Below are 22,973 nucleotides of genomic sequence, written 5' to 3'. Positions count from 1 at the left end.
AAGATCAGCAGGTGTCACTTTACACAGAGAGAGGGGTCCCTTGGGGACAAGTGTTTCTAGTAGAGTGAGAGGGGATAGGGGCCTTAATAGGGCAATGGGAGGGGACCTGGGGCAGGCAGGGAAAGGAAAGGTATATGTGTTGGGAAGAGGGGTTCAAAGTGGTGGAAGTGGTGCTTGGAGAACAGCCTCTTGCACAAAACTGGCTTCTGCCCTTTTGTTACAACCTAAAGTTGGAAGATGGGGGAACCATTTAATATTATGTCCAAGTCCCCCTCCCCCACCAAAATGCTAAACAGGTGAGATGACTTGCCCAAGACATACAGTTGTTTACCAGCTAGCCTGGAACTAGGAGGCAAGTGTTTGCCCCTGTGAATGATGAGCTTCCAGCTTGTCTGGAAGAATGACAGTCATAAAGCAGGTGTGTTGGGGCCAGGCCAAGAGTAGGAGTGGAGGCAACTTGCCTGCCTGTTCTCTCACAGTGTCCCAGATGGTGAAGGGGGATGTCTTGACAACTGACCCCTCTTACCATGCTTCTGTCAGCAGTGTTGGCTCTGGAATGATGTTGCCCCACGACAGGACACTGGGACAGATGCCCATAAAAGTAGGAACATGAAACAAGGACTGAGTTTAATTCCATCAACATCCTCTAGCAGTTAACTCAGAATACCAGGAAGTATTATACCTACCGCACCTGCTTCCTCCTTTCCCCTGGTGCTAGTCCAGCTGTCCTCCTAGTCTTCCTCTCAGATGTCTTTGTAAGTTGAGTGAAGCCAGCTTCACTTCCCAGGCCCTCTCATCAAGGCCCGCTGACTGAGTCCCTCCAGATTCAGCCTGAGCTGTCTTGGTGTGAAAAGCCTTTGCTGATCAGGCTTCGGGAGGAACATCCCTGTCTTTCTTCCCTCGACTCAGCTTGTTGCTGTCTCTCTTTCCATGTTCCCACCTTGGGTAGTAGGTTAGTTTGCAGGCTGTCAGTATGGTATACAGAGCAGGAACTTAATCATACATCCTGACTCCACAGAAGGAATGACAGAGTGCTAGATAAAAATTATAGGAAGCCATTGTTCTGGACTAAGCTCCTGCACAAGACCCTCAGAGATCAGACCAAAAATCCAAATGAAGTCACCTATGCTAAAATTCCACATCAATAAATCTAAATTGAGTTGTTATTGGACCATCAAGCTACAGATAACAGCCAGTTTCCCAAACAAGCAAGTTAAACATCTTCAGTTGGCAGGACAATGAAGTTCCCTCTGCTTTAATCCTTACACAAAAACATAGCCAGAAGTAACTTGATGTTAACTAATCAGTTATTTTTCTATTGTTTTGTCTCCCAGTCCCCGCCTTACGAGAAAAATTAACTTTGAAAAGTAATCTGGGCCCCGCCCCATGGCTCACGCCTATAATCCCAGCACTTTGGCAGGCTGAGGTGTGAGAATCCCTTGAGCTCAGGAGTTCTAGACAAGCCTGAGCAAGAGTGAGATCCCGTCTGTACAAAAAAAAAAAAAAACAGAAAAATTAGCTGGTTATGGTAGAGGGCGCCTGCTGCCCCAGCTATTTAGGAGGCTAAGAGGATCACTTGAGTCAAGTTTGAGGTTGCTGGGAGCTAGGCTGATGCCATGGCCATGTGGCACTCTACCCAGGATGATAGTGTGAGACTTTGGTTAAAAAAAAAAAAAAAGAAAGAAAAAAATAAAATAAAATAAAAGTAATCTGCTTTCTTCAGCCCTTCTCTATAAAGCCAACCTCTTCTCAACTCACTGCACTGGAGCACTTATTCTACTTTATGGAACGAGGGGTTCCTTGATTCTGGAATTGTGAATAAAACCAATTGAGAACTTTAAATCTATTATGATTTTGGCTTTTGACAATGTCTTTGGTTCAAAGAGAGTTCTTTGAATGTGCTGGCACCGAGGCCCTGGATAGCTAGAAGCCACGGAGAGCACGGGCTTTTAGGAATGCCACCCTGAAAGCAACCTGGCAAACAAAGACCTCCTGGGATAGGAAATACCTGGCGCCTGTGTCTCAGAAGTTGATTTAATTATCAATACCACAAACTTCATTTCCATTTAAAATTTTATTACATCAAAAGAAAAAACTCTTCACAAAACAAACAAAAACTCTAAAACCTACACCAAGTTAAAGACAGAAAATTATTATTAAGGTTCTAACTCAGTTCACCCCCCACAACAACCTTACATTAAAAATCTGAAAGAAATAGAAATACTAGCTTCAAAAATATTTATCCAAAAAGTAAGGCATCCACTTTACAAAAAAATAATAATTCAAGGAGGTGAGGAAGTTGGAGGAATGAGAAGGAACAGGAAGATGGTCCCCTGACCCTCTAGGGGCCAACCCCAGCCTGCCTAATTCTGCTTGGAAGGGGCCATAACTCAGACCAAATCTGGTGTCTCACCAACTATGGGGTAGGCAACCTGGGTGGGGAGCTGGGGACAGGTATTCCAGTTTAAGCAGATGGAATTGGGGGGATGCAGAGACAATCCTGTTCTGTGTCCTTAGCATAGCAGGTGTGGCTGGGGAGTCTACAAGGCCCAGGGAAACATCATGGCCTTCTTCTGGAGCACAGGGGAAGGTCAGAAGGCTGCACACCACAGGGGGCTTTTCTGAGGGTCTTCAGAGTGGGTGCCGTCCTGCCACTGCTCTTCCATCCTATCCCAGGACAGGATCTGGTGACACCAGAGAGGAGGGAGTGAGGGTTATCCAAGTATGGGGAGGGGAGAGGAACTGGGCTTCAGAAAACAGGTTCTACCCACTCAGTCTCTGAGGACATGGAATGGGCACTTCTGGGGAGGTAGGAAAGTGCCCTTCCTATCAGAGAAGGCATTTAATATCAGGCCTGTTCTGAGGAGTAGAAATAGAGAGTTTTCTTAGGCCTAGTTTTTGGATGGAGGCAGGGTCTACTTAAGGCTATAATTTCTGGCCTGAAGAGCTTGGGGATCCTTCATACCTGGTCCCTGAGCTAAGGTCCAGAGAGAAGGATGGGGGCCTGGTGGGGGTGGCCAGCTGCACTGGCTCGGGGTGAGTGTGCTGGGGAATGGGGGCTGTAGGGATGACAGGGTGACTGCTCTAGCAGAGCTGCAGAGCTGCTTTGTCAGTAGGAGAGAGATGTCCACCATATGAAGAATAAGACTTTCTGGCTTCCGAAAGTTTTGGCACCATGTTGGAGCAGAAGGTAGGAGGCAGGGGCTGGGTCTCTGGAATCTGAGCCTTTCTCATTGTGTCTCACAGGCTTGGCTTGAGGGGAGGGGTCAGAGCAGCTCTCCTTCTCCTTGGTCCCTTGCTCAGCCAGCCCTGAAAGGAGCCTGGGAGTCCAGGCTGGGTGAAGGGAGGGATGGCAGGGGGCGGGGGAAGAGGGCAGAGGGCAGAGGGCAGCATCCTCCCCTGACTTTGGGCCCCTTCTGAACAAAAAGGGGTCTCTCCAGCCAACCTTCACCTGTGACATATTTGCTTGAGTCTGTCCCCTTGACCAACTCACTGTGGCTTCCACTGCTCTCTGAACCGAGGCCTCCCTTGGCTTAGGAATGGGGAGGGAAGGCAGTTGTGAACTCAGGTTCCTAAAGAGGCAGCTGAGGCTGTGGCCTGGAGGGAGGACCCTGCGGGGCACCCTGGCATCTCTGTTCCTCTCTAACAGCTGAGTGTGGGCAGCACTGGGGTGAGAGGCAGGTTCTTTGGGTACAAATGTCAGTGTCTTTGTTTGCAATTTCTCACCACCCACACCCAGGTCCCATCCTGTCTGACAGATGCAGAGAGGTGTGTGTGTATGTGTGTGTGTTGGGGGGACCCAGGCAGGGAAGGAATGCAGGAAGGGGACAAAGGAGGGAGTAGCCACTGAGGAACAGTGGTCCTCAGGGCTGGGGGTGCTCCACCAAGTCCTTGTCCTTAGTGACAGTGGGTTGGTAGATGGGTTGCTGCTGCTCCTCCACGTCCTCACTTGTCTCCTCTGTCCCTGAGCCCTTCTCTGCCTCAGGGTACACGACCACACACATCTTCTGGCTCACCAGGGTTAGCAGCTCTGTAGAAGGAGATCACATAGAAACCATGACAGTGCTGAATATCCCGCCAGCTTGGCCAACTAGACTGTGGCCTGTCCCACCTCTCCCACCCCAGGTTTTGCCCCAGCAGTCAATGCCTCGCCTGCCTCCTGCATCTCTGTCAGCTGCCCTACACTCATCAAGGCCCAGCCCTCCAGCTTCCCTATGCCTTCAAGCCCAATTCCAGGTTGCCTTAGCCTACAGGCCTAAGGTCTGTGGGGAAATTCCTCAGAGGTCTCCGAGAGGGCATCCGCCCTGACTCCCCCTCCAGAGCTGTGTAGAGTCAGGTGAAGATGAGCTTAGGCCTCCCAATCCTGGTGGTTCCCCTGCCCCCTCACTGACCACTGCATGCCTGTAGCCATGCTGGAGCCTCCAACAACTCACCAATGAAGTCATTGAAACACTTTGGCTTTTGTTGCCAGTAAACACCCAGGAAATAGACAGGCACGCCTGTCAGCATGATGGCCAGGCCGATACCGCACACCACTGGCTCTGACCACAGGCTGAAGACCAGCAGGAAGGCCCAGAACAACAAGTAGATGATGGGGAACAGTAAGTTGACCTGTGGAGAAGAGGCACTGTGAGCTGTATGGTCCCCGTGGCCCCCGGCTTGGGGCACCCTCTCTTTTCTTTACCTGCAAAGAATCATCCTCAAGGGCAAAGGCTGGGCCTCACTAAGCTCTGTAGCTCCCATACCCTGAGCCCTGACTGGGCAGGTGCCATGGTAACAATTTTTTTTTTGAGACAGAGTCTCACTCTGTCACCCTGGTATAGTGCCGTGGTGTCAGGCTAGCTCATAGCAACCTCAAACTGTTGGACTCAAGCAATCCTCCTGCCTCAGCTTTCCAAGTACCTGGGACTATAGGCATGTGGCACCATGCCTGGCTATTTTTTTCTATTTTTAATAGGGACAGGGTCTTGCTTTTGCTCAGAGTTGGTCTTGAGCTTAAGTAATCCACCTGCCTCAACCTCCCAGAGTTAGGGTTATAGGTGTGAGCCACCGCACCTGGCCTATGGCAACAAATACTGGTGACTTGGACAGTGGGACAGGACTAGGGAGGGAGGGATCCTCAGAGCCCATGTCCTTCTTCTGTGTGGACTCAGACAAGGCCTCATCATCTGTGCTATGCGCCTGCAGCAGCCAGAGATGTCCATGGGGGTTGAGAAGCTTGCTGGCACATTGATGTATATTTGCTGAGGCCCTGGGGGAGAGGTGAGGGGCAGGAAGAAGGTGACCTAGGCCAGGCAAGTTTCCTGCTTCTGGCCCGCTTCTTGGCAGGCTTCATCGGGCACAATGTGGCAAGTGTCCATTCCTCACACTGAGATCAGCCCCAAACAATTTCTCTGAAGCAATCTGAGAAAAATCTGCCAAGTCAAGAAATCAGGAAACCCAGCATAGTATAAGGCAGGCTGGGGCTTTGACTTGCGTCCAGAAGGAAGCATCAGTTCCCCTCCTTGCTGACCACATGTGGGGAGTTCCTAAGTGTGTCCTCTTCAGGACTGCAGAGGCAGCCCAGACTCAGCTGCCCTCCTCCTCATCCTCCCCTCTTGGAGGAGGAGACGGGATCATTATACCTCTTCTTCCCTCTAGCTTGTTTTCTTTTCTTTTCTTTTTTTTTTTGTAGAGACAGAGTCTCACTTTACTGCCTTCGGTAGAGTGCTGTGGCATCACACGGCTCACAGCAACTTCACAAGCCCAACCTCTTGGGCTTATGTGATTCTCTTGCCTCAGCCTCCTGAGCAGCTGGGACTTATAGGTGCCCGCCACAACGCCTGGCTACTTTTTTGTTGCAGTTCGGCCGGGGCTGGGTTTGAGCCCACCACCCTTGGTATATGGGGCCAGTGCCCTACTCACTGAGCCATAGGCGCTGCCCCCTCTAGCTTGTTTTCTAAGGGTGGGAGAAAAGTAGCAGTGAAAATGCCATTGGGGAATTGAGAGATTTGGAGGGACTGATTTCTTAGCTAGAAGAATTTTTTTTTTTGAAGAATCTTCTAGAAGCATCTAGTTCTCTATTGTTCAAATAGCTCCAGGCTATACTCTGTTCTTCTAATTGGTAGGAGAACCTGTAACACTCTGGCATATCTTGTTATGAGGAATTCCATCCATTCCTACCACAAAGTTATTTCTTGTAGCAATCATTAGGTTCACAGAGCACCTACAGGGCCCCAGGATTTTACAAAGGGAGGATCAAGCAGGGCTATAAAAGCAGACTAGAAAGCTTTAGGGAAGAGGAGGTACTGAGGCCCATTTGGAAAATGATTAAAATTTTGATAAGCTGATGGGAGGAGGAAACTCATTCTGGAAAGAGTCTACATGGCACTACCCAATCAGAATGGACACTGGCCATGAATCAGCTACACTGGTTTACCTGGCTCCGTGTCAATCCTGTTGTCATTTAAATTTTTCTCTTGGCTATAGCTCAAGCTAATTTCTAATTTTAATCCCCTAGGGAAGAAGTACATGGAGAACTCAGGCTATCTGGAGGGGCAGGTAGGAAGTGTTGGACAAATAACAGGATTGAAAAATCAGCTGGAGTTTTAGACCTAGAGTGTTACGAAACAAAGGAATGACATGATGAAAGTAACATTTAATCTTACTCCCCAGATGCAATTTGCTCTGAACCTGTCCCCTGTGGAGAATGGACATGCTGTCCCATTCACACATAGTCCTTGCTTTCAAAAGGTCTGATACCATCACAGAGAAGACGATCTGTGGTCAGCAGTTAAGAACAGAGGTGATATAAAAATATGACCTGGGGATCCCCAAGGGAGCTTCTCTCACCTTGATGGGGCGGGGGATGTCAGGCTTCTTCCAGCGAAGGACTATCTGTCCAGCAACCGTGACCCCATAGAAGAGGTAGTTGATGAAACCCACATAGTTGATGAGTGTGTACATGTCGCTGGTGACCAGCATCAGCAGGGTGGAGATGCACTGGGGAAGAGGGAGGAGCTCATCAGTGATCAGAAAGGTATTTAGAGACTGAAGGAGGTGTCCACAGGTCCGGGGCTGTTCCCAAGCTTCTAGGCAGAGGATGCCATGTCTCCAAATGGAGACTTAGAACCTCTCCTAGTAACCCAGGCTGTTACTAACACCTTCATTGCTAGGAAATTCTTTCTTATCACAGGGGTGATAAAATATTTAACCACTGGTATCACCTGGGCACTAACCAATCAGAATGGACACTGGCTATGACTCAGCCACACTGGTTTACCTAGATCTGTGTCAGCCCTGATCTCATTTAAATTGTTCTCTTGGTTATAGCTCAAGCTAATTTCTAATTTTTATCCCCTAGGGAAGTTTGTTAACTGCAGATTAATGCTTTGTTCTTGCCCTTATCCTTTCCTCCTGGCTGAGTCATTTAATTTATTTCCTTCCTCCTCCGCCTTCCCCCACTTCCTTTCCTTTCATTCTCTCTTAATTTTATAACCAGTTACAAAGCACTTACTATGTGCCAGGTCCTAATTTTAGCATTCTACGAATGTTAATTCATTTAACCCATATCACACCCCCATGAGGTTTTTTTGATAAAGTCCACTTTCCAACTTCAAAATTATCTCTGTGGCTCTCTTTTAGAACTGTGCTCTTTCCATTCTGATAATTTGTGAAGGCCAATAAAAAGTTCAGTTCTCCTGTGAGGTCTGGTGGTGAGGATAATCAAGCTTTTACTGGGTGAATAGGCCTGAATCTTGCAGTACTTGCTTTGTAGTCAATACTGCACCCACGGCTTAAACTGGAGAGGAAAAAAAGTGTATAGCCCCCTGAGAGTCTCTCTAGCCACTTTTGCAACTAAGCAATCAAGGTGACCTTCATCCTGTATCTGAACGTTCTGAAATTCCTCCTAATGTTGAACAATGCTCTTGACTCCCAAGACCTCTGTTATCCTGATTTCTAGCTGATTCTCTCATAGACCAAAGTAATTTCTAAAGTTTTATTCAGGATCTATAAGGAAAATAGAAATAACACAAAAGACTCAATGAGGACAATTCTTTGTTCCTTTCTTTAGCTCTCTCAAATGGTTCTACTCTAGGGACATTTTACCCCCATTTCTTCCTCATCCTAAGTTTCTTTTCCTCCTTCTTCAGTTTACCAGTCTTCTTGCCTTTATGATTTTCCTTATTTAATGTACCCTTAACATTGAATTTGTTTCAATAATGTTTCCCAAGATACTGGGTGCCCTGACGCAGGAAACAGAAAGGCAGGCGTATGCCAGGACCAGTCAGGAGCAGAGGTCCAGTGTTGCAACGTGGCGGTGACAGGTGTGAGGTGAGCCCGGGAGGAGTTTCTTTGTGAGTTAGAATCCTGAGACAGTCAGTTCAGTTGGATCCAAAAGGATGGAAGAATGGAAACAAGTTAGCCTGAGTGTCTTAGGAATTTCAGGACTAGGGGTCTTTCCTTGCTGTATTTCTTGATATTATCAAAGCTCATGAATATCATTTGCCAGATTCTCTAAGATTCAGTGAGACCCAGGGCAGACCAGAAGGGTGAAAGGGCATGTGTAGAAAGTGTGAACTCCTGGCTTAGAGGCACAAAGAGAGGGAGAATGTGTGTAGGGTTGGCACAGGAAGGGCTCTTACTGTGAAAAGCAGGGCTGGGATTGGGGTGCAGCGCTTCACGTGGATCATGGCCAGCACCCTGGGAAGGTGGCCTTCTCTGGCTCCAGCAAAGAACAGCCTGGTAGGGAGAGAAGTAGGTTAGCCTGGGATAGCCCATTGGACCAATAAACCTAGTTCCCTCATCCATGCCTACCTTCTTCCCACACAGGGGCACCCACCCAACCAGGTACCCCATATGTGTGTGCACACCTTCTAGACCACTAATCACAGGGCCCATGTTCATGAATGTAGGTGCAGGCAAACCAGAGGCAGCCAGTGGATATGTGGATAAGTCCTGGGTATGTGGAGACCCTGAGTGTGATCTAAGTGGCTCAGGGTTACAGGCAATTTGACCCTCACTCTGCAGGCTGCTCCCAGTGCTTGGGAGGTACAGGAGTAACCTCTCTTTTGCCTAAGGTCTTCAAACCTTTAAAATTGTGCCTACCATTCCCAAGGGATACAGATCCCTGGATACACTGGGACTGAGCTTTACATGGAAAGCTTTAAAAACATTCCTTTTTATTTATTTATTTATTTTTTTTGTAGAGACAGAGTCTCACTTTACGGCCCTCGGTAGAGTGCCGTGGCCTCACACAGCTCACAGCAACCTCCAACTCCTGGGCTTAAGCAATTCTCTTGCCTCAGCCTCCCGAGTAGCTGGGACTACAGGCGCCCGCCACAATGCCCGGCTATTTTTTGGTTGCAGTTCGGCCGGGGCCAGGTTTGAACCCGCCACCCTCGGCATATGGGGCCGGCACCCTACGGACTGAGCCACAGGCGCCGCCCTCCTTTTTATTTATTTATTTATTTTGAGACAGAATCTCACTGTGTTGCCCTTGGTAGAGTTCCATGGCATCACAGCTTACAGCAACCTTAAACTCTTGGGCTTAAGCAATTCTCTTGCCTCAGTCCCCCAAGTAGCTGGGACTATAGGTGCCCGCCACAATGCCTGGCTATTTTTTGTTGCAGTTGTCATTGTTGTTTAGCAGGCCCGGGCTAGATTTGAACTTGTCAGCCCCAGTGTTTGTGACTGGTGCCCTAACCACTGAGCTATGGGCACCAAGCCTAAAGTATTTTTTAAAAGACAAATTTTAAGAGAATAATTTGAGGCTTAGTGCCCATAGGTCAGCGGCTAGGGTGTCAGCCACATACACCAGAAGAAAAAAAAAAAAAAATTGAATGTTCCTAGCATAAAGATAAATATTTAAGTTGGTAGATATCCTGTTACCCTGATTTAATCTTTGTACATAATGTAAATGTCTCAAAATATGACATGAACCTTAAAAATATATATGTCTATTGTCTATCAGTAAAAAAGAGAAATTTTAACATAAAAGCAGGACTTCCTCCTTTTCCTAAGAAAAAGGAGAATACTGTTAGCATTCCTTCACATATTAGTGCAAATTAGACAATTTTTCTTTTTTCTAGGGAAAGGAGCACTCAAGGGATGAGAGGAAGGGGACAGTGTGATGGGGACAGAGAGGCACAGATTGAACACACTGGCAACTCTGAAGAGAATTGTTATTTACTTCGTAATTTGTGTACAGAATAGAGTGGTGCAGCTCATCAGAAGTGTGGGAAGTGTCTGTGCCCCAGGCACCCACGAGCAGTGACCATCATGAACTACCTAGGCTAGTGTCCCTGTTTCATGCAGCCACACACATCCTTCCCCCCACCCATGCTATTGCCCCTCTACAGTGCAGCCTCATGCACCAGACTGAGTCCCAGCTGCTCTGTGGGCCTCATAGCGCACACAGCTAAGGCCCAGCATTCATGTCCTTTCTCCACATGCAGCCAGGACCAATGGAATTGTCCAGATCCAACAGCATTTATAAGCGTCACGTTCACATGAGCTAATCCTTGCCCAGCTAGCTGACACCAGAGGAGAATTTAGCATGATGACATTTAGCACCCATATGCACTCTGATTCCTCAGGAAGAACCATCCTCTCCACACCCCAGAACACAAGAGAAAGAGAGAAGGAGGGAAGGAGGTGACAAGAAAGAAGGAACTGGGAAGATGAGCAGAGGAGGCCTGAGCGGCTGAGGTCTCGCCTCTGAATCAGGGGCCAGGCACGCATGCGCCGTCTCCTGCATGCACACACAGCTATGCCACATGCATGCAGACCACTGCTTGGCCTGCCTGAGAGACAGACCCCACTCTAAAGGGACTGCAGCCAGTCACTCTCCTCCAATAGATCCCCAGGAGCCTCATGGGTCACTGCTCTTCCACTGCTCGCCCTTGGCTGGGGCCTCCAGGTGGCCACTGCTCCTGTGTAACATGCACATGAGGTTGCTGTGGTAAGTGTCACAAGGGTCCTGGGGTACGGGACACGCCCCCACACCTCCTTCCTGCCCTGGGTACTAAAAACATGGCACTTCCTTGTCATTTCACAGGAACTCCTTCCTGATGGGGTGGCATTGAACTCAGGGACTCATCTTTTGTGCAGGACTTATGCCCTGAGGAATGGGGGCTTTTTAAGAACCCTGGGACAACCCCTTGAATCACACAAATGGAAATCATGCAACATCTGCTAGCCTCAACAGCCCATTCTAAAGATAGCAAGAAGGGACCCGAGGGAGGGGCTGCGTCCCTGGATGTGTGGAGGCAGGAGCTGGGACCCTGGGCCCACTCCTGCTTCTGGCTTCCCAGAGAGTTGTGGGTGGAGCTCACACATGAAGGGCTAATTCTTTGGAGGTACTTTTCTTTCCACTCTTCCCCACCTCTGTCTCCCTCCACATTCTCCAGCCGAGTCTCATGGGTGGCCCCACAGAGGCCTTCACAGCCATCTGTTGAGCAGGAAGGAGGATCCTCAGGGCTATCGTAGTGATCCCATCCCCTTTCAATCTGGTCCCAGAACATCCATGGGAGGCCAGACCCAGAGGCCCCAGGCATAAATCTCCCTCCTCGTCCCTTTCAGAGTGGGGTCCCTTGCTAGCCAGCAATAGCCTCTTTCCAGGTGAGTGGAAATGAGGGCTCAAGGACTGCAGCCAAGATGCTATCCTGCTACTACCCATGGCCCCTGACCAGGACTGCCTCAGGTAGGCCAGGGGCCCTCTCAGTCTTCTGCTCCTTTTGAAATGAGGTTAAGCCACTACACGTGGAACACCTAGGATCTGTATGCCACACACTTCCTAGATGGCAGGGCAGCACACACCTGTCAGTGTCCACACTGACATGCACACCTCACGTGAGCAATAGCCCTCTGCAAGCCCCCCATCCAGGTGCCCACACAGACCCACTGACAGAAACAAGCCCGCCACATGCACATAGAGCAATGTGCACAGCAGAGCAGCCCCTGGCCCCAGAAGGGCCCTGGCAGCACTCACCGGGAAGAGGTGAAGAGAGACCCATTAACTCCTCCAAATGTCGACAGAGCAACGGAAATGGGCATGATCCAGGCCATGACCCCAAGGAGCTTCTCTCCAAAAGTCTGAGAGAGAAAACAAAGGGATAAGCAGAGAAGGAGAGGTTGCAGCTCCCTGCCCTTCAGCTTTTACCTTCTTGCTGGGGAAGCTTCTCTCTCGTCCCCACCCTCACCCATTCCCTCTGGCTAAGTTCCCTGAGAGCCTCTGTAAGAACCATCACTTCCCATAGTAACAGCTACACAGTGGGCATCAATACATATTTTGGGTTAATTAACTGAGAGAGATGGTGCATGGTGGTAATAATAATGATAAACTAATATTTATTATTCTTGTTTTATGAACAAAGAAACTGAGGCATATGGTGATTAAGCAGATTGCTTAAGCTCACACTCTGGGGAGTGAAGGGGCCAGGATTGGAAGCCAGGTGGTATGAGTCCAGGCCTCACATATATAATTTCTTCCAGCAGAGGAAGGGGCACAGTCTTGTGAGTCAGGCAAATCTGAGTTCAAATCCTAGTCCTCCACCTAGGCATTGTGAGACCTTGAACAAAGCTTGCAATTTTCGAGCCTTAGTTTCCCATCTGTAAAATCGGGGTGAATTCTGGGCGGCGCCTGTGGCTCAAGGAGTAGAGCACCGGTCCCATATGCCGGAGGTGGCAGGTTCAAACCTAGCCCCGGCCAAAAAAAAAAAAAAAATCGGGGTGAATTGTAATTCACAAGGTGAGAATTTCTCAATTCACAGAAACAGATGAATTGGGAGTAAAATGATAAGAACAGGTCCCTACTTAGGCTAAGAAAGAACAGACAGTGAGGCTACAGACTAGTCTTCACGTATTGAAGGACTATGAAAGGCAAGGACCAGCTTTTCCAGGTTCACAGCACATTAGTGGGGCAGGCTGCTGGTCATAGGAGCAGGCTGTGGGGAGGGGTGGAGGAGTGAGGGAAAAGAGAAGGCCTCTTTTCTTTAGTCTTCAGAGAGACGACCAGGGAAGCCACTGTTTGGCAGGGTGGGGTGGTGGTCCAGCCCGGAACCAGGCGAGGGGGCAACACAGCTCCCAGGTCTTTCCTGTGCAACCTCTTTCCCCAAAGAGCACAACCCACTCCTACTTCTAAAGAGCTCACGAGCACCCACTTTCCCCTGCTGAAGGAAGGAGTCAGGCAGAAGGAAATGGCAGGCTTTGTGAAAAATCATGTATTTCTGAGGAGGAGGCTGTCTCTTTTGTACCATCCTCATCCTTACATTTGGAGTTCCAGGTTCCCTACATCAGGACCCAGCAAACTTTTTCCATAAAGGGACAGATAGTAAATATTTTAGCTTCTTGAACTGTTCAGCCTCTGTGGCAATGACTCCGTCCTGCCACTGTAGTTGTTCTAGCTACTGGTTTACCCCTGGGCACTTGGAGATGCCCCAGTGAGGACCCATGGTTTCTACCCTGAGGACTTGGGATAATTTCTAGGAGGCCTGGATGGGGAGAGGTGAGTGGGGTACACGGGCAAGTCCATGTCAGTACTCCTGGGGTGTGAGACTAGGACTTGGATTTCTTACCACAGCAACTGCGTTGGATGCCAGCAGCTCCTGGGGGGACATTGCAGTGACATAAGCGACATTGGCAAAGACATACACAAATGTGACCAGTGGGATGGAGATGAAGATGGCTCTGGGAAGGTTCCTGTGGAGGGAGAGGGAGTAAAGGGGGGCTGGCACCCAGGACACCCACCTTGCCAAGGGGCCCAGGGGATCCCTTCCTGCATAAGGTTAACCCTGTGGCCTCCTGTGATACTACCTTTCCATGGGAAGTGGATTTTGTTTCAATATGGGCAGAATTATTTAAAGAAAAGGAAACAGCTCAGGTTGGAAACATATTGCACACCTGTTGATCTCCTCTTGACCTGAATCTCCACAATACATCTTTCTCCCTGCCTCAAGACACAAAGACTGGCCTGTCCTGACACAGGTAAGATGCTCGGAAGTTTCTTAGGGCAAGTTCATTCTGTAAGGCAGTGGTATAATTGCAACACAGTCTTTAGCTTTTAATCTGTTCTGGGACTGTCTCAGGATTCTTTTTCTCCTCTTGGCAGAGTAGATGGCAAATGGCTGAAGTTCCTGAGAAATGAACTATTACTTCTGGACAGACCTGATCACAGTCAGAATGGGGCTGGGGAAGGAGAAGAGAGGAGCAGACACCTGCGCTCTCTTCCCAGCCACAGCTGCTGGGAAGAGGGGAAGAGCTGGGCTATTTCGACTCACTTGTAGGGATCAACAAGTTCCTCAGTCACGTAATTAAGAAAGTTCCAGCCTCCGTAGGCAAAGGAGCCCTGAAGGAAGGCCAGTGCGATGAGGCCGATGTCAGGTTCTTGGAAATTCTCAAATGCATTCTTTGGCTCCAGCCAGAAGTATTCTCCTGTGGACACAAGCAGTAGGAGGCTGCTCGGAGAGGCATGTCAAAGGCCCGACAGCCCCTGGCCTGCTCTGGCTGGTCTCTTACTCCTTCCTATGGTGAAAATGCCACCTCTTTGCCTTGTCTCCAGTGAACCCAATATATTGGAGAAGGGGAAATATAGATCCAGAACCTCCCGGCCCCCTGAGAACCATAAGCCCAAATGGGGAGTCAGGTTCAAAGCACAGTTCTGAATGTCCTTTTAGTAAAAGGCAAAGTTACTTGGAAGGACAGGCCAGGGTAACTTGGGCTTTGGAAACATATGATTAGAGTCATTAGCAGTCTCCTGACCACCTTCCCTAATGTCAAAGTTTGTACATTTTTATGAAGAAAACATCATGAACAAGAAACTCTCAAATAAAGATTTTGTAATACTGTATTAGTTCAAGGTTGTTTAGTCCAAGGTTGTTTTACTTGCTTTGTTGATACCCTCCTATCTCTTTTTAAAGTGTGTGTTTGTTCTGTCTTTTCAAGGTATAGATTCTTGACACCAGGGGTCCTTTAGCGAAGAGCTTTTAAATTGTCTTCCTATCTCTTACCATAGTGTCCCCACACAGCAGGACATCAAAACAGGTTGCCAACTAAGAATACAGAGTAACTGACCATATGTTACTTATTCACCTGTAATCCAGCTTTAGACAGGAAATGAGGAGATTAGAGTGACCAGGAGAAAGAATTGAAACCAGATTAGGAGGGACCTGCTATCTTTGAAAGGACAGCACAGTGATTTCCCTAAGTCTAAATTCCTGAAAACAATATAACCTGCTAAGGAACTTAATCCAACTGATTAAAATAACCAGGCACATTATATAGCTGGAACTTAATTATGTTTCCTGGAGTAAAAACCTGGGCTCTCTGCACTGCCTTCAGGGCTTGTGGGCAGGTGGGAGGTCTCTCTGTAATCTGGCTTTCTCCATGAGGCAGTGACACTGGGTGACCTCTTGGTGCCCGGGTCCCATGGAAACCAAATAGAGACTCGGTCTTGGAAAGGACCAAATCCAGTGGGGAATGTTGGCAGGGGCCCCGGGAATGTAGAGCTCTCTCTAGCAGAGATTATAAGTAATTTTGGAGCATATAAAATTCTCCTTCTCTGTCCTCCACTTTATATGGACAAGACACACTTTAAGATGTAGGGAGCTTCGCTGGGGTTGGGGTAAAAGGGCAATAGGAGTCCAGAGAGCCAGAGTCTTTATCCAGATGTGTGGGGGCCATGAGCTGAGCATGGGGAAGCATTCCCTGCTTCCAGCCACCCGGGGGAAAATGATTTCTTTTCCCTTTTGTCAAGCAAGGGAAGATGAAGAAGAGAAGTCACTCAGGCCAGAATTGGGAAATCTCAGGGTATACAAGGGGTGGCAGGGAGTTGAGTTTGGCCCTGTCATTTCTAAGACACTCACCTTTGCATATCTGCACAACCCCCATGATAATGATCAGGGCCAAGGCCAGGAGCTTCCCAGCAGTGAAGATGTCTTGAACCCGGGTGGCCCACCGCACACTGGAACAGTTGACCCATGTCAGGAGCACTGAAATGAGAGACCCCATAGGCATACATACCCTCAGGGACCATAGGAAGCTGCACACTGTCCAGTGCAGGGAGGATGAGAGTGTCATAGATAGGCCAAACATCCCACGTGTTCAGCCCATGACCAGAAACATTGGCTGGGTTAGTGGGTTAACAATGAGGATTATGTGTCCCAAATTAAAGCTTGGTCAGAGCATGCCCTGCCCAGAGTTGGAAGCCAGAAGCAGGCATGGAATTTGACTTTGGGGGAAAACATAAGCATCTGACCAGGTATGGGCCTTGTTTTCAAATCATGCTCTTTGTAAGGAGAGCCCTGAGCACCTATGGGATTCTGGCTGTCACCTTTCTGAGCCTGATTTTGGGGTAACATGTTTAGAAGACTCTTTTGTTAGATAAGTTTGTTGAGATATAATCTATATGTAGCAAAATTCACCTTTTTAACTATACAGTTTGATGAGATTTGATGATAAATACATTTAATTGGTTAATCATTACCACACATAGTATGTAGAGCACTTCCAACACTACAAAAAATTCCCCTACGTGTTACTCACCTTTGTAATCAATTAGCCAATCCTCTCTCCTGACCTCTGGCAACCACCAAATTCATTTTTGCCTCTATAGCTTTGCCTTTTCCATAATGTCACATATGTGGAATCATACACTCTATGGCCTTTTGCGTCTGGCTTCTTTCACATAACATCACATTGCCAGGCTAGCGTGCACTGGAATGATTATAGCTCACTTCAACCTCATACTCCAGCCTTAAGTGGTCCTCCTGCCTAAGCCTCCCAAAGTGCTAGGATTACAGGCACGAGCTGCCACACCTGGCCTCACTTAATAAAATGCTTTGAGATCTATTCATGTTGCTGCATATAACAGTAATTTGTTCCTTTTTATTGTCAAATAGTATTCATTAGACAAATGTTTCAGTTTGTTTTTCCATCCATCAGCTGATAGGTATTTGGGTATTCCCAGTTTGGGGCTATTAATAATAAAGGTACCGTAAGCACCTGGGTAGAAGTCTTTTTACGGATTGTAGACGGTTTTGTTTTTTTTTTTAATACAGTCTCACTTATTAACCCTCCATAGAGTGCCGTGGCATCACAGCTTACAGCAACCTCCAAATCCTTGGGCTTAGGCGATTCCCTTGCCTCAGCCTCCCGAGTAGCTGGGCCTACAGGCGCCCGCCACAGTGACCGGCTATTTTTTTGTTGCAGTTTGGCTGGGGCTGGGTTTGAACCCGCCATCCTCCGTATATGGGGCCGGTGCCTTACCTGGTGCTGCCTGATTATAGAGGTTTTTGAGTGAGGTTTTCATTTCTCTTGAGTAAATATCCAGAAATGGGATACTGGGTCATATGTATAATGTATGTTTAACTTTATAAGAAATTGCCAAACTGTTTTCCAAAGTGGCTACATAATTTATATGCCCACCAGCCACGTATGTAAGTTCGCATTGCTCTCTACCCTCGCCAACATTTGGTATTGTCAGTTTAAAAAAAATTTTTTTTTTTTTCGTCAGGTCATGGTGGCTCACACCTGTAATCCTAGCACTCTGGGAGGCCTAGGGGGGTGGATTGCTTGAGCTAAGGAGTTTGAGACCAGCCTAAGCAAGAGTGAGACCCCATCTCTAAAACTAGTTAAGAGTTGTGGTGGGTGGCTGTAGTCCCAGCTATTTGGGAGGAAGAGGCAAGAGGATTATTGAGCCCAAGAGTTTGGGAGGATTGCTCTGAGCTATTATGCCATAGCACTCTACTGAGGGTGAAAAAGTGAGACTCTGTCTGAAAAGAAAGAAAGAAAGGAAGGAAGGAAGAAAAAAAGAAACTAGCTGGGCATGGTGGTTCATGCCTCTACGGTAGTTCCAGCTACTTGGGAGGCTGAGGCAAGAGGATCACTTGAGCCCAGGAGTTTGGGGTTGTAGTTATCTATGACACCACTGTACTCTAGTCAGGGGCAATAGAGTGTGACTCATCAAAAAAAATTTTTTTTTTGCAGTTTTTGGCTGGGGCTGGGTTTGAAACCCATCATGTCTGGCATACGGGGCTGGTACCCTACTCCTTTGAGCCACAGGCACCACCCCTCATTGTGGTTTTGATTTGCATTTCCATAATGGCTAATGATATTGAGCAAGTTTTCATATGCTTATTTGCCATCTATCTTGTTTTGTGGGGCAGGTGGGGATGAGTGGGTTAGCTCTGCCTCTTTATCCAGAAGCAACAGAATTCCTAAGGAGATCCCAATGCTTAAGAATAAAGGGGAAGGGCAGCGCCTGTGGCTCAGTCGGTAAGGCGCCGGCCCCATATACCGAGGGTGATGGGTTCAAACCCGGCCCTGGCCAAACTGCAACCAAAAAATAGCCGGGCGTTGTGGCGGGCGCCTGTAGTCCCAGCTACTCGGGAGGCTGAGGCAAGAGAATCGCTTAAGCCCAGGAGTTGGAGGTTGCTGTGAGCTGTGTGAGGCCACGGCACTCTACCGAGGGCCATAAAGTGAGACCCTGTCTCTACAAAAAACAAAAAAAAAAGAATAAAGGGGAAGCTACTTGGGAGGCTGAGGCAGAAGCAGCCCAGGTGGCTGCAGTGAACTATGACATGCCACTGTACTCTAGACTGGGTGACAGAGTAAGACCTTGTCTCAAAAATGAAAGAAAGAAAGATCTTCTTGCTTCTCCTTCTGAAACAGCAACCGGGACCCCTTTAGTCCTCAAAAGGTACATGTTACACATTTAAAAACATGAAACTATTTTTGTTCCCTCAAGTCTTTAACCAGGTCTCTGACTTCAATTGAATGCGGATTAAGTTTTATCAATATCTTATTCTTAAACTTTACTTTTACTTTCCAAGTATTTCCCAATCGTATTCGAGTCTGAAAACATTATTTTGGCAGGATAGGGAGGTCCTTATGTATCTGTAACCTTCCTTCCTGTACCATCTCCATGCGGCAAACTCCTTCTCATCTTTCAAGATCCAGCTCATATGTCACCTGTTCTGTGAGTCTTTATAATTTATAATTTTATTTATTCCTAACAACACGCCTTCAAGGGAAGATATATCAGCTGTGTTTTATAGACAAGGAGCAAAATTTATTTCTCTTCTCTAAAACAATACCAGACCACTTGGTTTATATCCAATTTTCATACTTATTTCTTTGCATTAAAATGGTCTGTGTATTTTTCTTTTTCCTCTCTCCTTGTAGACTAGCAGGGCAGGCACTGTGACTTTTGTTGTTGTTGTTTTTTTTTGGTTGCACTTTTTTGGCTGGGCTGGGTTTGAACCTGCCACCTCTGGCATATGGGGCCAGCGCCCTACTCCATTGAGCCATAGGCGCCACCCCGGCACTGTGACTTTTTCACGTTTTTAATCCCAGGGCATATCATTGCTGTCTGCAAATAGTAGGTGCTCAACAAATATTTAATAAATGAATTTTAAAATGCCACAATTCATTAGCTGTCCAGTTTCATCTCAGTGTATACGTTCCACAACTCATACCAATCTCCCCTGCTCCCCAAGAATCTCATCAAAAGGAGACACAGTCAGCGGCGCCTGTGGCTCAGTGAGCAGGGCGCCAGCCCCATATACCGAGGGTGGCGGGTTCAAACCCAGTCGTGGCCAAACTGCAACAAAAAAATAGCTGGGCGTTGTGGCGGGTGCCTGTAGTCCCAGCTACTCGGGAGGCTGAGGCAGGAGAATCGCCTAAGTCCAGGAGTTGGAGGTTGCTGTGAGCTGTGTGATGCCATGGCACTCTACCAGGGGCAATAAAGTGAAATTCTGTCTTTACAAAAAAAAAAAAAAAAAGGAGACACAGTCCCCAGATGGCTTCACAGAACCAAAAGAGCAACCGGAAGCTTGACTTTGGGAATTGAAACTCCTGACTCCTGGTGGAGGAGCTGTTATCCAAGGTGGTGTCATATAAGGAGAAGCAAAACATGTTGTCAGAGGAAGGATTTTAAGTGCCCGAACAGGGAGAACATTTTGTAAATACTCAAATGTTCCAGATGGACTGAGACATCCTGATAAATACACACTTGGTTTATCTTACTCAATTCAGTGAGGATTTCAGGATCATGTGCCTGGTGACAATCCAACCCAAATCACTCCCAACAACTGGGTCTGTGAGCTCAGCCTCTCCCCAGGACCCTGAGATATGAGGGGTAGGAGGCTGGGCCCCCATACCCAGGAATTCAGGTAGACACAACAATAATGACTAAAGGATAAAAGAGACTGACTTGTAACAGGAAGGAAGGTTGGAAAACAAAAACCCATGAACCTCAGGGTAGGCGAAGACTACAGAATAAGGTTCCCGGGAGGAGAGAGTGAGCCGGGTGGTGACAGAAAGTGCTTCAGGAAAATAAGGGCAGAGTAGGACAACTCAAAGAAATTCCTCCTACCCCAAGCAGGAAGGGGAAGGTGCCCACCTTCTCAGGTGCTAGAATAGAAAACAAAATCATCTCTTTATAAAATGCCAAGGCAAAACTCCTTCAAACTGTTAGCTCCACGGTGCTCCTGGGAGTGAGGAGAGATGTTTAAAGGGTAAGGACACTTTGTCAGACAACCTCGGTGTGGAAGGTTATCTCCACAACTTCCCAAGAACCTCGCCCTCATTAATATTTAACTTTCACCTTCAAAGATCTTTCTGAAATAAAAAGAGAAATTCTGAGGATGAGGTGGGGGGTTGGCAGGCTGCCTGTGATGCCTTGTCTCCTTGGAACAATGGTTGCCCCCAGATCTGACCCCTCCCTCAGCAGCTAGGAGATCACAGCATGTGACTGAAGGGAAAGAGGGCACTTTCAGGCTCCTGGTACCACAGGACAGCTTCCCTCACAGCAGGCTGAAACCCGAGCCTCCTTCCTTCTAGAGAGGAAAGGTCAGTGAGTGAAGGCAGTTGGGTGCTTGCCAGGCACCTGCGCTGCTCAGGAGTCCTGAGGCTTCCTGTCTGCTACCTAGCACTCCTTTCCATTGCTGAAGACTATGCTCTCTCTCAGCTGGACCCTGAATTCTGCATGCTTGATATACAGTGACCTCCTGGAAGCTACCAGTGGCTACCGCAGCTTGAAATGTGAGGAACTTCCACCTGTCTATCCCTCATCTGCACAGAGCCCACAGGTCTAGGCACTCTGGTAGGTGAGGAGGTTATAAATAAGACACAAGTGCCTGCCCTCAGGAAGTTGACAGTGTACTGGGGGCGATGGGTGAACTAGGAGATGACCACCAAAACAAGGTGGTGACAGCAGAGCTATTTACGGGAACCATGTGCATCCATGACGAGGCCCTAACTTCAGCCCAGGGGAGTTGGAGATACTTCCTTCAGGAGGAAGAGACCCTAAAAACATGGAGAATCTTATGATTTGAGTCCAGCTGGACAAAATAAAAAGGTATAAGTCTCTGGCTATTGTCCATTTTAATCTAGCTGTGGAAGTGGTTTCTGTTTCTCTAGAGGGCCCTCTAGAATCCCAGGCTTCTCTGTATTTCTTGGGCATTTTCTCTACTCTTTCTCTTTTGCTATTTGGGTGAAAAATAGAGGAAAAGACTATTATGAAGATAAGAGTTCTGATGGGTGTGGTGGCTTACGCCTGTAATCCTAGCACGCTGGGAGGCCAAGGCAGGTGGATTGCTTGAGCTCAGGATGGCTTGGAGACCAGCCTGAGCAAGAGTGAGACCCTGTCTCTGCTAAAAAGAGAAAAACTAGCCAGTCATGGTGGTGCTTACCAGTAGTCCAAGCTACTAGAGAGGCTGAGGCAAACTCGCTTGACCCCAGGAGTTTGAGGTTGCTGTGAGCTATGAAGTCTTGGCACTCTAGCCCGGGCAATAGAGTGAGATTCTGTCTCAAAAAGAAGGAGGAGGAGAAGAAGAAGAAGAAGAAGAAGGAGAGCTCAAGAAGATGCTGAAGTCAGAAGTTGGTTACTTAATCTGCCCAGTTTGAAGAACTCAACATCAACATGACAGGAGAGATACAAAGAATGAGGCAGGTAGGAGGTGGGAAACACAGTATCTAGCAATCTAGAGCCCTGGCCAGAGTCCGAGCCCTCTCCAATGCCAAGTGGGAGAGATAGGCTCCACCTCTCCTGCCCTCAGGAAAGCTGCGGAACTGGCAGAGAGATGCAGAGTCCTTGCCACCAACCTGGAACTTGCTTGCCACTGTAGAGGGGGTGGGTTCCCTGGAGAGAACATGTCCCCAGCCCTATCCTCATCCTTTTTTTTTTTTTTAATTGTTGCAGTTTGGCCGGGGTTGGGCCTGAACTCACCACCCTCAGTATATGGGGCCAGCACCCCACTCACTGAGCCACAGGCACCACCCACTATCCTAGTCCTTACTCTCAGACTTCAATCTCTGGGAATCACAGGAATCTTTCCTTCACTTCCTCCCCTTGGCAATGACTGCAACTATCATGAAGCCTGTGGAAGGCACAATAATGGCTATCTCAGAGAAGTCGAAGTTCTAATCTCTGGGATTTGGGAATATGTTATTTGAAATGGCAAAAGGACTTTGCAAATGTGATTCATTTAGGGATCTTAAAATGGGGAGATTATCCTGGATTATCTAGAAGGGCCCAATGTAATCACAGGAATCCTTACAAGAGGGAGACAGGAGGGTGAGAATCACAAAAGGAGATGCAATGATAGAAACAAGAGATCAGAAAGAGAGAGTTAAAGATGAAAGGAGGGGCTGCGAGCCAAAGAATGCAGGAGATCCTTAGAAACTAGCAACTGTGAAAAGTCACGCTCCCCAGAACCTCCACCAGGAAGGCAGTGTTGCCAACACCTGAGTTTAGGACTCTGACCTCCAGAACTTAAGATTTAATTTGTGTAGTTTTTTTTTTTTCTTTCTTTTTTTGCAGTTTTTGGCTGGGGCTGGGTTTGAACCTGCCACCTCCAGTATATGGGGCCGGCGCCCAACTCCTTTGAACCACAGGCACCGCCCCTAATTTGTGTAGTTTTTAACCACTAAGTTTGTGCTAATTTTTAACGGTAGTAATATGAAACTTAATACAGGACTAGACATCAAGTAGA

At 47.8% G+C, this 22,973-nt stretch overlaps 1 protein-coding gene across 2 annotated transcripts in view; it reads right to left on the bottom strand.

The window, feature by feature from the left end:
• Positions 1-3,771: 3,771 nt before the first annotated feature.
• Positions 3,772-22,973, bottom strand: part of SLC7A8 (solute carrier family 7 member 8) — a 54,910-nt gene continuing 35,708 nt past the window's right edge. For both annotated transcript variants that reach the window (XM_053594764.1, XM_053594765.1), the window contains 8 exons: positions 15,843-15,968; positions 14,259-14,412; positions 13,557-13,680; positions 11,972-12,075; positions 8,625-8,721; positions 6,832-6,981; positions 4,434-4,611; positions 3,772-4,030 (listed from right to left, as the gene is read on the bottom strand). In XM_053594764.1, coding sequence (XP_053450739.1) covers positions 3,864-4,030; positions 4,434-4,611; positions 6,832-6,981; positions 8,625-8,721; positions 11,972-12,075; positions 13,557-13,680; positions 14,259-14,412; positions 15,843-15,968 — 1,100 coding nt within the window. In that variant the 3' untranslated portion in view covers positions 3,772-3,863. The remainder of the gene's footprint in view (positions 4,031-4,433; positions 4,612-6,831; positions 6,982-8,624; positions 8,722-11,971; positions 12,076-13,556; positions 13,681-14,258; positions 14,413-15,842; positions 15,969-22,973) is intronic.

The sequence above is a fragment of the Nycticebus coucang genome, chromosome 6, assembly GCF_027406575.1.
Source record: "Nycticebus coucang isolate mNycCou1 chromosome 6, mNycCou1.pri, whole genome shotgun sequence".
In the NCBI taxonomy this organism is placed as follows: Eukaryota; Metazoa; Chordata; class Mammalia; order Primates; family Lorisidae; genus Nycticebus; species Nycticebus coucang.
The sequence above is the reverse complement of the archived record's forward strand: the minus strand, read 5'-3'. Positions and strand labels throughout refer to the sequence as shown.